At 39.7% G+C, this 13283-nt stretch overlaps 1 protein-coding gene across 1 annotated transcript in view; it reads right to left on the bottom strand.

Annotated features, from left to right (window-relative positions):
• The window catches only part of WDR49 (WD repeat domain 49), a 145813-nt gene that overhangs the window by 75503 nt on the left and 57027 nt on the right, over window positions 1–13283 (bottom strand). Inside the window, exon 7 of the mRNA XM_049628591.1 lies at window positions 11508–11741. Within this exon, the coding sequence (XP_049484548.1) occupies window positions 11508–11741 (234 nt within the window). The remainder of the gene's footprint in view (window positions 1–11507; window positions 11742–13283) is intronic.

Below are 13283 nucleotides of genomic sequence, written 5' to 3'. Positions count from 1 at the left end.
TAATGATATAGTTGAACTCAACAATATCATCAATCAAGTGGATACAAATATAAAATAAACTACCTCATACAACAATGACAAAATACATATTCTTCTCAAGCTTATATGGAACTGTCACCAAAATAATATGCCCCATATTTTGGGACATAAAACACACCTTAAACAAATTTAAAAGAATAAAAATCATACAATGTCTGGTCTTCGACCACAGTGACATTAAACTAGAAATCAACAACAGAAAGGTAACTAGAAAAATCCCTTAAAACTTGGAGATTAAATGGCACATTTCTAAATAACACATAGGTCAAAGAAACTCTCAAGAGAATTTTTAAAATATTAACTAAATTAAAATGAAAACACAAATAAAAATTTTAGGATGCAGAGAAAGCAATGCTTAGAGGAAAATTTATGCATATATTGGAAAAGTTAATGCAATTAAAAGTAAGCAGAAGAAAAGAAAAAATTAGAGCAGAAATCAATGAAACTGAAAACCAAAAATTAATAAAGTCAGTGAAACCAAAACCTTTATTGAAAAGATCAGTAAAACTGATAAGACTTTAGCTAGTCTAAGTAAGAAAAAAAAGAAGAGAGAAGACATAAATCACTAATATCAGAAATGAAAGAGGGGACATCACTAAAGATCCCATATACATTAAAAGGATAATAGAGGAATACATACTATAAAAACTCTATGCCTACAAATTTGACAACCTAGACAAAATAGGCCAACTTATTTAAATACACAATCTTCCCAAATTCTCACAAGAAATAGACATATTAGAAAAAAATAGACATAAGAGAAGTCCAAATAGGCTTATATCAGTGAAAAAAATTAAATCAATAGTTAATAATGTGCCTTTTTAAAAAAATTATTTAAATTCTAGTTAGTCAACACTCAGTACAATATTGGTGTCAGTAGAATCCAGTGATTCATCACTTAACATACAACACTCAGTGCTCATCATCATATGTGCCCTCATTAATGCCCATCCCCCATCTAGCCCATCCCCCACCTACCTCCCTTCATCAATCCTCAGTTTGTTCTCTATCGTTAAGAGTCTCTTATGATTTGTTTCCCTCTCTTTTTCCCTCTTCCCAAATGTTCATCTATTTTGTTAAATTCCACATGACTGAAATTGCATGGTATTTAATCGTCTCTCTCTGATTTCGTTAGTGTAATACACTCTAGCTCCATCCATGTCATTGCAAATGGCAAGATTTCATTATTTTTGATGGCCAAGTAATATGCCATTGTATATATGTACCACATCTTCTTTATTCACTTATCAGTCGATGGACAATTTGGCTAAAGTTTGGCTATAGTTTCTATAGTTTGGCTATTGTTGACAAGGTTGCTATGAACACTGGGGTGCATGTACCTCTATGAACCTGTATAATTAATAATATTCTAAAACAGGAGCACCTGGGTGGCTCAGTTGGTTAAGCGTGACCTTTGGTTTCAGCTCAGGTCATGATCTCATGGTTCATGAAGTTCTACCCCTGCATCAGGCTCCGCTCTGTTAGTGCAGAGCCTGCTTGGGATTCTCTCTCTGCCCCTCCCTGCCTCTCTCTCTCAAAATAAATAAATAAACTTAAAAAAAGTTAAAAACACATAATGTTCCAAAACAGAAAGCACAGGCTGAATAGGTTCATTGATGAATTCTATGAAAATTTAAGGAAGAAATGATACCAATTTACTATAGTCTTGTTCAGAGGATAGAAGCAGAGGGAATACTTCCTGACTCATTCTATGAGGCCATCATCACCCTAACCAAACAAAATACCAAAACCAAAGACATTACAGAAAAGAAAACCATAGACCAATATGTCTCATAAACATAGATGCACCAATACTTAACAAAATAATAGCAAATCAAATCCAACAATGCATAAAAAAAGTCACATAGCGTAACCAAGTGATACTTATCCCAGGTATGCAAGGCTGCTTCAACATTTAAAAATCAATTAATGCAAACCATCACATTGATAGGAAGAAACATCATGTGATCATATTAATAGATGCAGAAAAAGCATCTGACAAAATCCAATACCTATTCATGATAAAAATTGTCAGTAAACTTGGGGTACTCGGGTGTCTCAGGTGGTTAAGTGACTGACTCTTGATTTCAGCTCAGATCGAGGTCTCACAGTTGTCAGGCTCTGTGATGGGGGAGCCTGCTTAGGATTCTCTCTCACCCTCTCCCTCTGCCCCTCCCCTGCTCCCCCTCGTTCTCTCTCTCTGTCTCTATCAAAAAAAAAAATATATATATATATACATATACATATATATATATATATATATATATATATATATATCTCAGTAAACTACTAGTAGAGGGAAACTTCCTCCACTTGATAGAGTACTTGCAAAAAACAGAGCTAATACCATACTTAATGGTGAGAAACACGAAGCTTCCATACTAAGGTACAAGGCAAGCATATCCCCTCTTATCACTCCTTTTCAGCATCATCTAGAAACTTTACCTAACTCACTAAGACAAGTAAAGGAAATAAAAGGTATAAAGATTAGAAAAGAAGGAATAAATTGCCTTGGTTAACAGATGGCATGATCCTCTATGTAGAAAATACGAAAGCATAAATAAAAAACTCCTAGAACCAAAATGATTACAGCAAGATAGCAGGATACAAGGTTAATATATAAAAGTCAATCGTTTTCCTATAAAGCAGCAATGAAAAGTAGAATTTTAAAATAAAACTGCAATGCCATTTACATTCATAGTTACTGAAATTAAATACTTAGGTATAATTTAAAAAATGAACAAGATCTATATGACATAAACTACAGACCTCTGATAAATGAAATCAAAGAACTAACTAAATGGAGATATTCCATATTTTATGGATAGGAAAACTCAATATTGTGAAGATCTCAGTTCTCCCCAATTTAACCAATATATTCCATGCAATGCAAATAAAAATCCCAGCAAGTCATTTTGTGGATATTGACAAACCGATTCTAAACTTTGTATAAAGAGACCAAAGACCCAAATGTACTAACACAGTATTATAGGAAAAGAACAAAATTGGAAGACTGACACTGCCAACTTCATGATTTACCATGAAGCTTCAGTAATCAACACAGTATAATACTGGCATAAAAATGGACAACTAGATCAATGGAACAGAAAAAAGAGCCCCAAAATAGATGCACATAAATGCGGTCAACTGATCTTTGCCAAAGAAACCAAGGCGGTATAACGGAGACAGGATAGTCTTGCCAACAAATGGTGCAGGAATAACTGGACATCCATATGTAAGAAGATGAATCTAGACGCAGACCTCACGCCCTTCACAAAAACCAACACAATGGATCACAGACCTAAGAACATAAAACACAAAACTGTAAAACGCCAAGAAGACACCTTGGAGAAAATTTAAATGACCTTGGGTTTGGCAATGACTTCTTAGATAAAACGTTGAAGGTATGGTCCATGAAAGACAAAGACGGATAAGCTGGACTTCATTAAATTTAAAAATTTCTGCTCTGCAAAAGACACTGTCAAGAGAATGAAAAGGTAAGGCACAGATTTGGAGAAATCATTTTCAAAAGACATTTATGTTGAAGTACTGTTACCCAGAATATACAAAAACTCTTAAAATTCAACAAGAAAACAATCCAATTAAAAAATGGGCCGGGGCGCCTGGGTGGCTCGGTCGGTTAGGCGTCCAACTTCAACTCAGGTCACGATCTCACGGTCCGTGAGTTCGAGCCCCGCGTCGGGCTCTGGGCTGACGGCTCGGAGCCTGGAACCTGCTTCCGATTCTGTGTCTCCCTCTCTCTCAGCCCCTCCCCCGTTCATGCTCTGCCTCTCTCTGTCTCAAAAAAAAATAAATAAACGTTAAAAAAAAAAAATTAAAAAATGGGCCAAAGATCTTAACAGACACCTAACCAAACAATATAAACAAATGGCAAATAAGCATATGAAAAGATGTTCCACATTATATGGCATTGGGGAAATACAAGGTAAAATAATAATGCGATACTATACATCTATTGTACACACTATACGTTCCAATAGAACGGCTTAAATCTGGAACACTGACAACCTCAAATGCTGATGAGGCTATAAAGCAGTAAGATCATTCATTCTTATTGCCTGTGTGAAAGCAAACTGGTACAGCCACATTGGGAGGCACAAAACTAAGCATATTCTTACCATACAAGCTCCCAATCATGTTTCTTGATATTTACCCAAAGGAGTTGAAAACTTATGACCACACAAAAGCCTATGCATGGAAGTTTACAGAAGCTTTATTCATAATAGCCAATACAGGGACGCAGCCAAGATGTCCTTCAGTAAGGGGCGCCAGGGTGGCTCAGTCGGTTAAGCATCCAACTTGGGCTCAGGTCATGATCTCATGGTTCGTGAGTTTGAGCCCTGCATTGGGCTCTGTGCTGACAACTCAGAGCCTGGACCCTATTTCAGATTCTCTCTCTCTCTCTGCCCCTCCCCTACTTGCATTCTATCTCTCTCTCCTCTCTCTCTCTCAAAAATAAACATTAAAAAAAATTAAAAAAAAAAAGATGTCCTTCAGTAAGTGAATGGATAAATGAACGGTGGAACATCTATACAATGGAATACCATTCAACATTAAAAAAAAAAATCGCTCAAGCCATTAAAATACATAGAGAAAACATAAATGCATATTACTGAGTGATAGAAGCCAATCTGAAAAGGCTGTATGCTATAATGGTGGATACATGAGATTATACATTTGTCTAAACTCTCAGAATGTACTACACCAAGATTGGCCCTAATGTAAACTGTGGTTACACTTGGTGATAATGATGTGTCAGTATAGGTTCATCATTTGCAATAAATGTACCACTCTAGTGGTGGGTGTGGATAGTGGGGCAGGGTATGAGCGTGGGAAGACAGGGGGCATATGGGGGTATCTTTGTACTTTCTACTCACTTTTGCTGTGAACCTAAAAGTGTTGTTCAAAAAAACAAATTCTTTTTTAAAAAAGGCTGAGACTGTGATGTTGAGAGAGGCTGAGGAAAGGGTGGCTTTTATGGAGACTATTTGACGATATCCATCAAGGTTACTGACATAAATACTCTCTGACTCCATAATTTCACCTCTAGGAATTTATTCCACAGATATTTCCTCACTAGTGCTAAAACTTGTGTGTTCAAGGTTGAAAACTACTACATTATTTGTAATATAAAAATACTGAAATCAAAAAATGTCCGTAAAAGCTGAGGAAAAAACTTTGTTACAACCATGTAATGGAAGACTGTGCAACTGTAACAAAGTAAGAGGCTATACTCTAGGTAATGAGATAAGATGATCTTTAGGCTGTATTGTTAGGTGAAAAATCAATGTACAGAACAGTGTTTCTGTGCATACAATATGCTATCGTTTGTGTAAACAGCATTTAAAATAACATCAATTCTTAAATATTAAGAATTAAATCTATCCATATTTAAAAGTGAGTGTATATGTTTCCTTGTGTATGAATAGAATAGCGGTTAAAGGTAGTTCCTGAAAGTCAAAACTGGTTGCCTCGAGGGAAGGAAACTGAGTGGGTAGAGATGGAGAAGAGGAAATTTTCACTGAAATTTTCACTCAACATCCTTTTGAGTTTTGTAACATTGAAATGTGTTCTTCTTTCCAGGTTAATGACATTTAAATATGCATATGTGCATATGTGTGTATATATATGATTTGGTGTAACCTTAAGACGAGGGTGCTCCCCATGTCTCCAACAGGTGACCAGAGCCCATGGCCTCAGGATTGACATGTAACCAAGTACAGCCTCAAGCTGACCACTTAAGAAGAGCCGTGCCAATAAAAGGAAGGTCACTTGGAGTCCAGCAAATAAGGCAGGCAAGGAGAAAGTTTTCATCAGTGTTCATCCAGCTATGTTCAAAAGAGAAACTCATTGGCTTTGACCTGAATACAAGCACTAAAGAGGTATAATGTCTTGTAAGGCGGAGATAAATTTCCCTCAAGCTTGTCCACTTCCCTTTGCTCAGATTTACAATTACCAAGGGAACTACCAATTGAATTGGTTAGATTCTCACATATCTCAATTCCCAAAAAATGGTGTGCAGAAGAGAGGACAAGAGATACACTGTCACTAAAAAATTACAGTCCAGCCCCATTTAAAAAAAGAAAAAACTTTTAATGTTTATTCATTTTTGAGACACAGAGAGAGACAGAACACAAGTGGAGGAGGGGCAGAGAGACAGGGAGACACAGAATCAGAAGCAGGCTCCAGGCTCTGAGCTGTCAGCACAGAGTCTGATGTGGGGCTCAAACCCACGAACCGCGAGATCATGACCTGAGCTGAAGTCGGATGCTTAACCGACTGAGCCACCCAGGCTCCAGCCCCATATTTAATGAATGATTTGGCATTATGCTTGCTGTGATGGTACAAGAGGTGGTCCTCGATAAAGAGCACCACTCTGGCTAATATGCAGAGGGTCTAGTCTCCAAATTTTCCAAGTCAACATCCCATGCTGAGACGTGGGAACCCCACCAATGATCTCAAGGGTCCTGTTGGAGGCAGCCAGGCAGCCGCGGACATGTCTCTTTACATAACCATGCATGTGATTAATATGCTTACTCTTGGAGATTGGGTAAAATGGTAAGATTCTGGGAGGCAATTTGTGTATCAAATTATCTAATATGCATATATTTTAACCTAGAATTCATTCCTAAGATTTTACCCTAGAGAAATAAAGTCATGAGTGTGAATATATTTATGCACAAAAAAGTTCATAATAGCAAAATTCTCATCAAGGCAAATGGATCAGTAAATTATGATACACACACAGGGATACTGTGCTGCTTTTTAAAAATGATTTAGTAGATCTACATACACTTAGGTACAAGGAAATATATTCCAATATATTATAGAATGAAGAAGAAGCTTACGGAACCATATTTATATAAAATATTCTATGCACACAGAGATATTTAGAACATATTGATGGTATTTCAGCAATACTTAGTTCCTTATTTGAGCTTACTGCATTGTTTTAATTTCTTATAATAAGCATGTAGTGCTTTACAAAGCTAAGTTATTTAAATAATAAAAAATAGTTAATATGGTTCCCTGCCTAAATGCAATGATGCCTAAATATCTAGTCTGACTATAAATATGTCCTAGACGCAAGACAAACTGAAACATCACCATATTTTACAAAAACAACATAAACCCACATCATTAGGATGAGAGCCAGAGTGATTACTCAGAAATTTTATCTATTCCAGTTTATAGGAGTCCTACAAATACATTTTTTTTAAGTTTCCTAACCTCATGAGTTTTTAATAAAAGCTCCATTTAAGAACTCGGTGCAAAGACAGTTCATTAGAACTGCCTCGGGGATATTGAGTTCCTTTGATTCTTTCAAAATTCAGCATTCCAGGGACTCCTTCATCCTGTCCCAACTTGTTCTGCTGTGAGCTGTGAGGGCAAGCTTTGTCGGGTGAGGTAAAGCATGTGGTTTCTTTTAAAAGATTTTGCAGGGTATAACATCACTTTCTTAGATTAGGGTACAAGGATACCAAAAGGCAGGTGGATAAAGAAAAGTCGCAGAGCTGCGCCCAGTTGCTTTAATACAGGGATTATGTCAGGTCTCTGCCAAAGTCCAAAGAGAATGAAATAATAATAAAGCTTCTGCAACATATTAAAATGACAACAGAAAGGGAGGTTTTCATTAAAGTCAGACAAAGAGAAAGTCTACCAAAACAAAACAAAACAAAAAACAAAAAACCCCACCAAACCAGATAACCAAAGAACAAGTTCCTGTGGACTGAAAAAGCCTGGATTCCTTTTGAACCTGGAATGAGAAAGGGTGATATTTGACCAAATCTAGCAATTGAGATGTATTTGATGCTCGGGAGAGTCTAAGGAGTTGTAGGAAGATACAGAAGTGGAATGGAAGGATCTTTCCCCTTACATCAAAATCAAAGGAGGAGAGAAAAATGGGAGTTTAGTTAAGTGTTTGACTGGAAACAACTAGAAATGTGAGCAACACTCAGAGAGGGGAGAGGTAAGTGTGGGGTGTCCCTGCAGATTCTGGGAGTGGAGAGGACCAAGAGGAGCTCTGGGGACGAATGTTTATGAGCAGGAAGTGAGGAGAGAAGGGGCAGGATCAACAACTACCTCACCTAAAGTGGTGTTCCTGGATAAGCCCAATTCAGGATCCCCTCCTGCATTCTAATCCTCCTAACATCTTGCTTTCACATGCACATGGTTAAAACAAAGATTAAGGAATAGCAAGAAGTTTAAGAATAGTAGTGTCATAAATCACCAGCATTTAGCCTGAGAGGTATAGGGGGCTGGGGGAGCCTTGATAAAGCTGGCTGTTTCTAAGAGGCAGGCTATAGCAAAGCAATGCTGCAGAGATATGTGCTGTTGCCAATTTCACATCTATGCTCCCCACCTCCATCACCCAACACCCTCCCCACAAGACACATAATTTTTAAGAGTCAATCAACTGAAGCTTAGACATGTTAAGCTATATGCTGGACCCTGAACTCTGATTTAACTCAGCAGATCTAAAAACTTTAGATCTTGGGGGCACCTGGATGGCTCAGTTGGTTAAGTGTCCAATGCTTGATTTCGGTTCACGTCATGATCTTACAGTTCATGGGTCCAAGCACCTTGTCTAACTCTTCTCTGACATTGTGGAGCCTGCTTGGGATTCTCTCTCTCCTCTCTCTCTCTCTGCCCCTCCCATGCGTGCGCTCTCTCTCTCTCTCTCTCTCTCTCTCTCAAAGGGATCTTGGGATCCCTTAACGCTCTTAAAAATTACTGAAGAATCCAAACAGGTTTAGTTTATGTGGGAGATAGAGACAAAGATAAATATACTATGTATTTACCATATTAGAAATTTAAACTGAGAAACTGTGAAAACACAAGAATACAAAAGCTTATATTCTTTTAGCCATTAGAGCAATGATGTCATCACCCCTCACGCAGCCTCTAGAAAACCCCAGTATACACTCAGGAGACAATAGTGAAAAACGCGAATGACTACTACTATGATAAAAAGAGTTTTGATCTTGCAGATTCTCTGAAAGAATCCGAGCTCCCTCAGGGGTCTGAGGTCACACTGTGAACTGCTGGGTTTTTCTTTTTAATTTTTTAGTTTTTAGTTTAGTGGAGGGAGGGAGGGGCAGAGAGAGGGGGAGAGAAAGAATCCCAAGCAGGCTCCATACTCAGCATGGAGCTCGACGCAGAGCCCGATGCAGGGCTCAATTCCCTCATCCTGGGATCATGACCTGAGCTGAAACCAAGAGCTGAACATGTGACCAACTGAGCCCCCCAGGCACCCTGAAAATTGCTGTTTTAAACTCAAGTCCATGCTTTATTTTTCCCAGACCAGGCTGTAGTACATTCAGTGAATGACATTCACAATCTGGCTGTAAACTCCCTTTACTGCCTCAACTCCCACAACATTTGCTAAGTACCTCCAAATACCAGAATAAATCCTCTCCCTGTTGAAAAAAAAAAAAAAAAAATGTCCTGTGAGTACGGGAGGCTCTCTGAAAGCTCATGCTCTGTCTTCTGTCCGGAACTGTTTCCTTCCCCTTTTAGAGAGTCCCACTCTAAGACTTCAGGGCTCTATTCTGTCACCAAGCCCAGCCCCAGGCAGAACTGACCACCCGCCGGGGACACAGCACTTTGCTCTCATCTCTACTGCGTTTTCCTGTATTCCACTTTGAAGGTGTGAATTAGTAATGTGTCTGCCTTCCCTTCTTCCATCCCTCAATCCTGAATTGAGCCCCTCCTTAGCAGTGAACACCAAGATGGTCTGGACCTGAATCTCCCCGAGCTACTGGAAGAAAGAGACGGGGAGTGTAGGAATCTGACTCCTCATTCCTGGCACCTGGACTTGTTCAAAACTGTTTTATTTGCTTGGTCTAATTACTCTGAAATGATACATTCTCACTGGGGGATGGGACTGTGGGTGACTTTGTTTTCTTTGCTCCTAACTGCAATACATTTTTATAATTATAAATGTAATGCCACATTAAAGTGTTTCTCTGTAGCCTAGCCGCTATAGTTACGAAACACGTATGCTAGGGACGGTTCTATGTGCTTTATATACATATTAATGCTTTTAATTATTTACACTGCTAACAGCAAAAATAAGTAGAGGTGTGAACACCCAACTCAACCATACGGTGATTCTTCCCGCTTCGTACCCCATATGTGCGCGTTCTATTGTTCCCTGCCATTTGCCTATATTTCCGCTATCTTGGCTTTATCTTCACATCCCAAATGGGAGATTCCTCATCTTCGTGTCCCGTTTCCTGAATTCCGCCTGGGATATTGCTCATCTAATGGCGAGACAACATAAGATCTTCACATCCACATACAGACCTAGCTTTTTAATTTTGCAGATCTCAATTAGCAAAATGTTCTCCTGGAAATAAATAACATCTCTCAGTGGCCACCAGGGAGCCGAATTAACTGGCTGCCTTCATAAACTTCAGTAAAACATTTACGGGAGAATGTTCCCCGCAGATGGAATTCAAAATGGATTGTTTTGTAAAGGATTTTTATCTCCTACAATAACCAGAAAACAGAGTGTTTAAAGTACTGACACGGCACGCTACTCATTACCAACAAAGGGCTTTCCACCCCTTGCACAAAAACCGAACCACTCGTTTCTGCACGAGCGCAGAAGCTTCTGCGGAAGGGAAGGGAGGACGGGTTGGAGTTATTGTTTAATTGGCCGCAAGCTGGCTACCAGCTCTCTGCTCCGCTCCTGCTGTGCAGTTACCATCAGGCCTGAGGTGATCACTGCAGCAGGCTAAACTTCCCCGGTGCCTCTCCCTCCACGACGCCGCACGCTGGTCCTCTCGGAAGGCCTGGGGTCTGCGCGGCATCTTTGCTCCAGAGGAGCAAGGGCGTCCTCATTGACATGCAGGTGGCGATCCCGTAAGCAAAGGCTGCAAAGTGTCATTAAAGTAGCGGGGAGACAGACGCCGCTGGCGCTGCATACCAAGTGGCGCCACATTTAACTGAATCATTTTATTATGAATACATTCCGGGCTGCCACTGTGAGCCGCTGGTGTAAAATATGCCTGGCAAAATGGATCTCTGCTAATTACATTTCATGCATATTTCAGAACTTTCCGCGGAGATCCAGGAGGATGGTGCTCATAAAAGAGAACTTTACAGCCAGGTTCACTGGCATTTGGCACCAAGACCCAAACTAGCGAGCGACAAACAGAAGCTCAATTATATTACACGTTGTGTTTGTTTTAGTCGGACTATCCTAATTCCTTACAACTCTATCTGTGCTGCTGTGGTCACGGGCTGGACACGAAATCACCCTTCAATTCCACCTGAACACACATTATTGCAGAAAAGCACATGGCTGTTAAATCATTTCTTCCCCACGTTTTTTGTTTTTTGTTTTTTTCTATCTGTCCTCAGTTGCCTTACACTGAATTAAGGAAATGAGCCTCTGGACATGGGGACGTGTCAGAAGAGTGACAGAGAAGCATCATTACCTGCTTCAAGACTGAATTGTAAAGAGCACAAGTGACTGGTTTCTTGTGACTCTTCACCCTCTTGCCGGCCTCGCTTTTCATTGCCAACAGTCCGAGCTGGTTATTAAATGAGATGAAAAGTCGTCCGTGGGCTTCATCAAAGTGGAAGAGACATCTGAAGTCCTGACTTTTGGAGAAAGAACAAGCTATCCTCTGGATGGACAGCTGGTGCTGAATATCCCAGAGTCTCAAAACCTGGTTAAAAAGTGACAAAGTCATATGAACATGTCAAGAATAATTGTAGTCTTTTAGCCCAAATTTTTTCTAGTTCACTCTCAACCCAGGGCAGATAGTTGTTTACTCCACAGTGTTACAGTTATTTATACTGTAACATATGGCACATATGACATGAGAGAGAGAGAGTGAGAGAGAGAGAGAGCACACTCAAGTGGGGGGAGGGGCCGAGGGAGAGGGGGGAGGAAGAGAGGAAGACAGGAAGAGAGAGAGAGAGAGAGAGAGAGAGAGAGAGAGAATCTTAAGCAGACTCCACGCCCAGAGCAAAGCCCAATGTGGGGCTCAGTCTCACAACCGTGTGGTCATGACCTGAGCCAAAATCAAGAGTTAGATACTTAACCGACTGAGCCACCCAAGCGCCCCAAATGTCTCCTCACTTGTAATCTTCTGCATGGAAGAATTGTGTTTTGTCTCAATCCCCGGAAGGATGATGTATTTAGCAAGTGCTTGTAGTAGGCAAAAATAATAGTCCCCCCAAATGCCCATGTCCTAATCCCTGGAGCGTGTGAATATGTTGTTTTGCATGACAAAAGGGATTTTCCAGGTGTAATAAATTAAGGACTTTGAGATGGAGAGATTACCCTGGATGCTATGGGTGAGTCCAGTGTAATCATAAGGGAGATCAGAGTGATGGGGTATGAGAAGGACTCCATCCAGTATTGCTGGTTTTGAAGATGGAGGAAGGGGGCCATGAGCCAAAGAAGCCGGAAAAGGCAAGGAAACTAATTCCCCCCAGAGCTTCCAAAAAGGAAGAGTCCTGCCAACACCTTGATTTTAGCCCAGTGAGACCTATGCTGGGATTCTAACCTACAGAACACAAATGCATCTGTGTTGTTTTAAGCCACTGAGTTTGTGGTTATTTGTTACAATAGCAAATGAAAAGTAATACAGAGTCTCTCTCTCTCTCTCCTATATGTAATATTATATATAACACTTTTTATATAGTTGTTACGCATTATATGTACATATTAACCTCTTTTATAGCTATAGAGTATAGCATATTACCTACATAGTATATACATACATATATATTGTGTATGCGTGTGAAATAAAAGACTCGGTATTAAGTGAACTCAAGTTCACATAAACCACAGACATCAGATTCTTATTCAAACACAGACAAACAAGGCACAAAAATGACATGCAGACAGAATGAGACAAACACGGGAGGAAACAGGAAGAGCAGCTTTGCAGGTATACACGCTGCTGTTCTCACTCATGGAACAGCATTAACGCAGGCCAGTGAGGGAGAGTCACAGTGAAGACAGTGAAAAGTCCCTCCAAAAGATGCGAGCAGGCCAGCTCTAGAGTTAGACTTTTTGAGTTCTCATCTTGGTTCTGCCTCTTATTCTACGGTGACCTCTAACAAGTTTATTTGTCTGAGGTTTTGATGTAGTACCTAACTCATCCAATGCTCTGAAGATTGAACCAGAGCCCGTGTCAAGCATTTAGTATGATAACCAGCATGTAAAAAGTGTTCAATAAATGCTTTTATTATTAAGT

Source organism: Panthera uncia, chromosome C2 (assembly GCF_023721935.1).
Source record: "Panthera uncia isolate 11264 chromosome C2, Puncia_PCG_1.0, whole genome shotgun sequence".
In the NCBI taxonomy this organism is placed as follows: Eukaryota; Metazoa; Chordata; class Mammalia; order Carnivora; family Felidae; genus Panthera; species Panthera uncia.
Note: the sequence above shows the minus strand (reverse complement) of the source record. Positions and strands in the feature narration are given on the sequence as shown.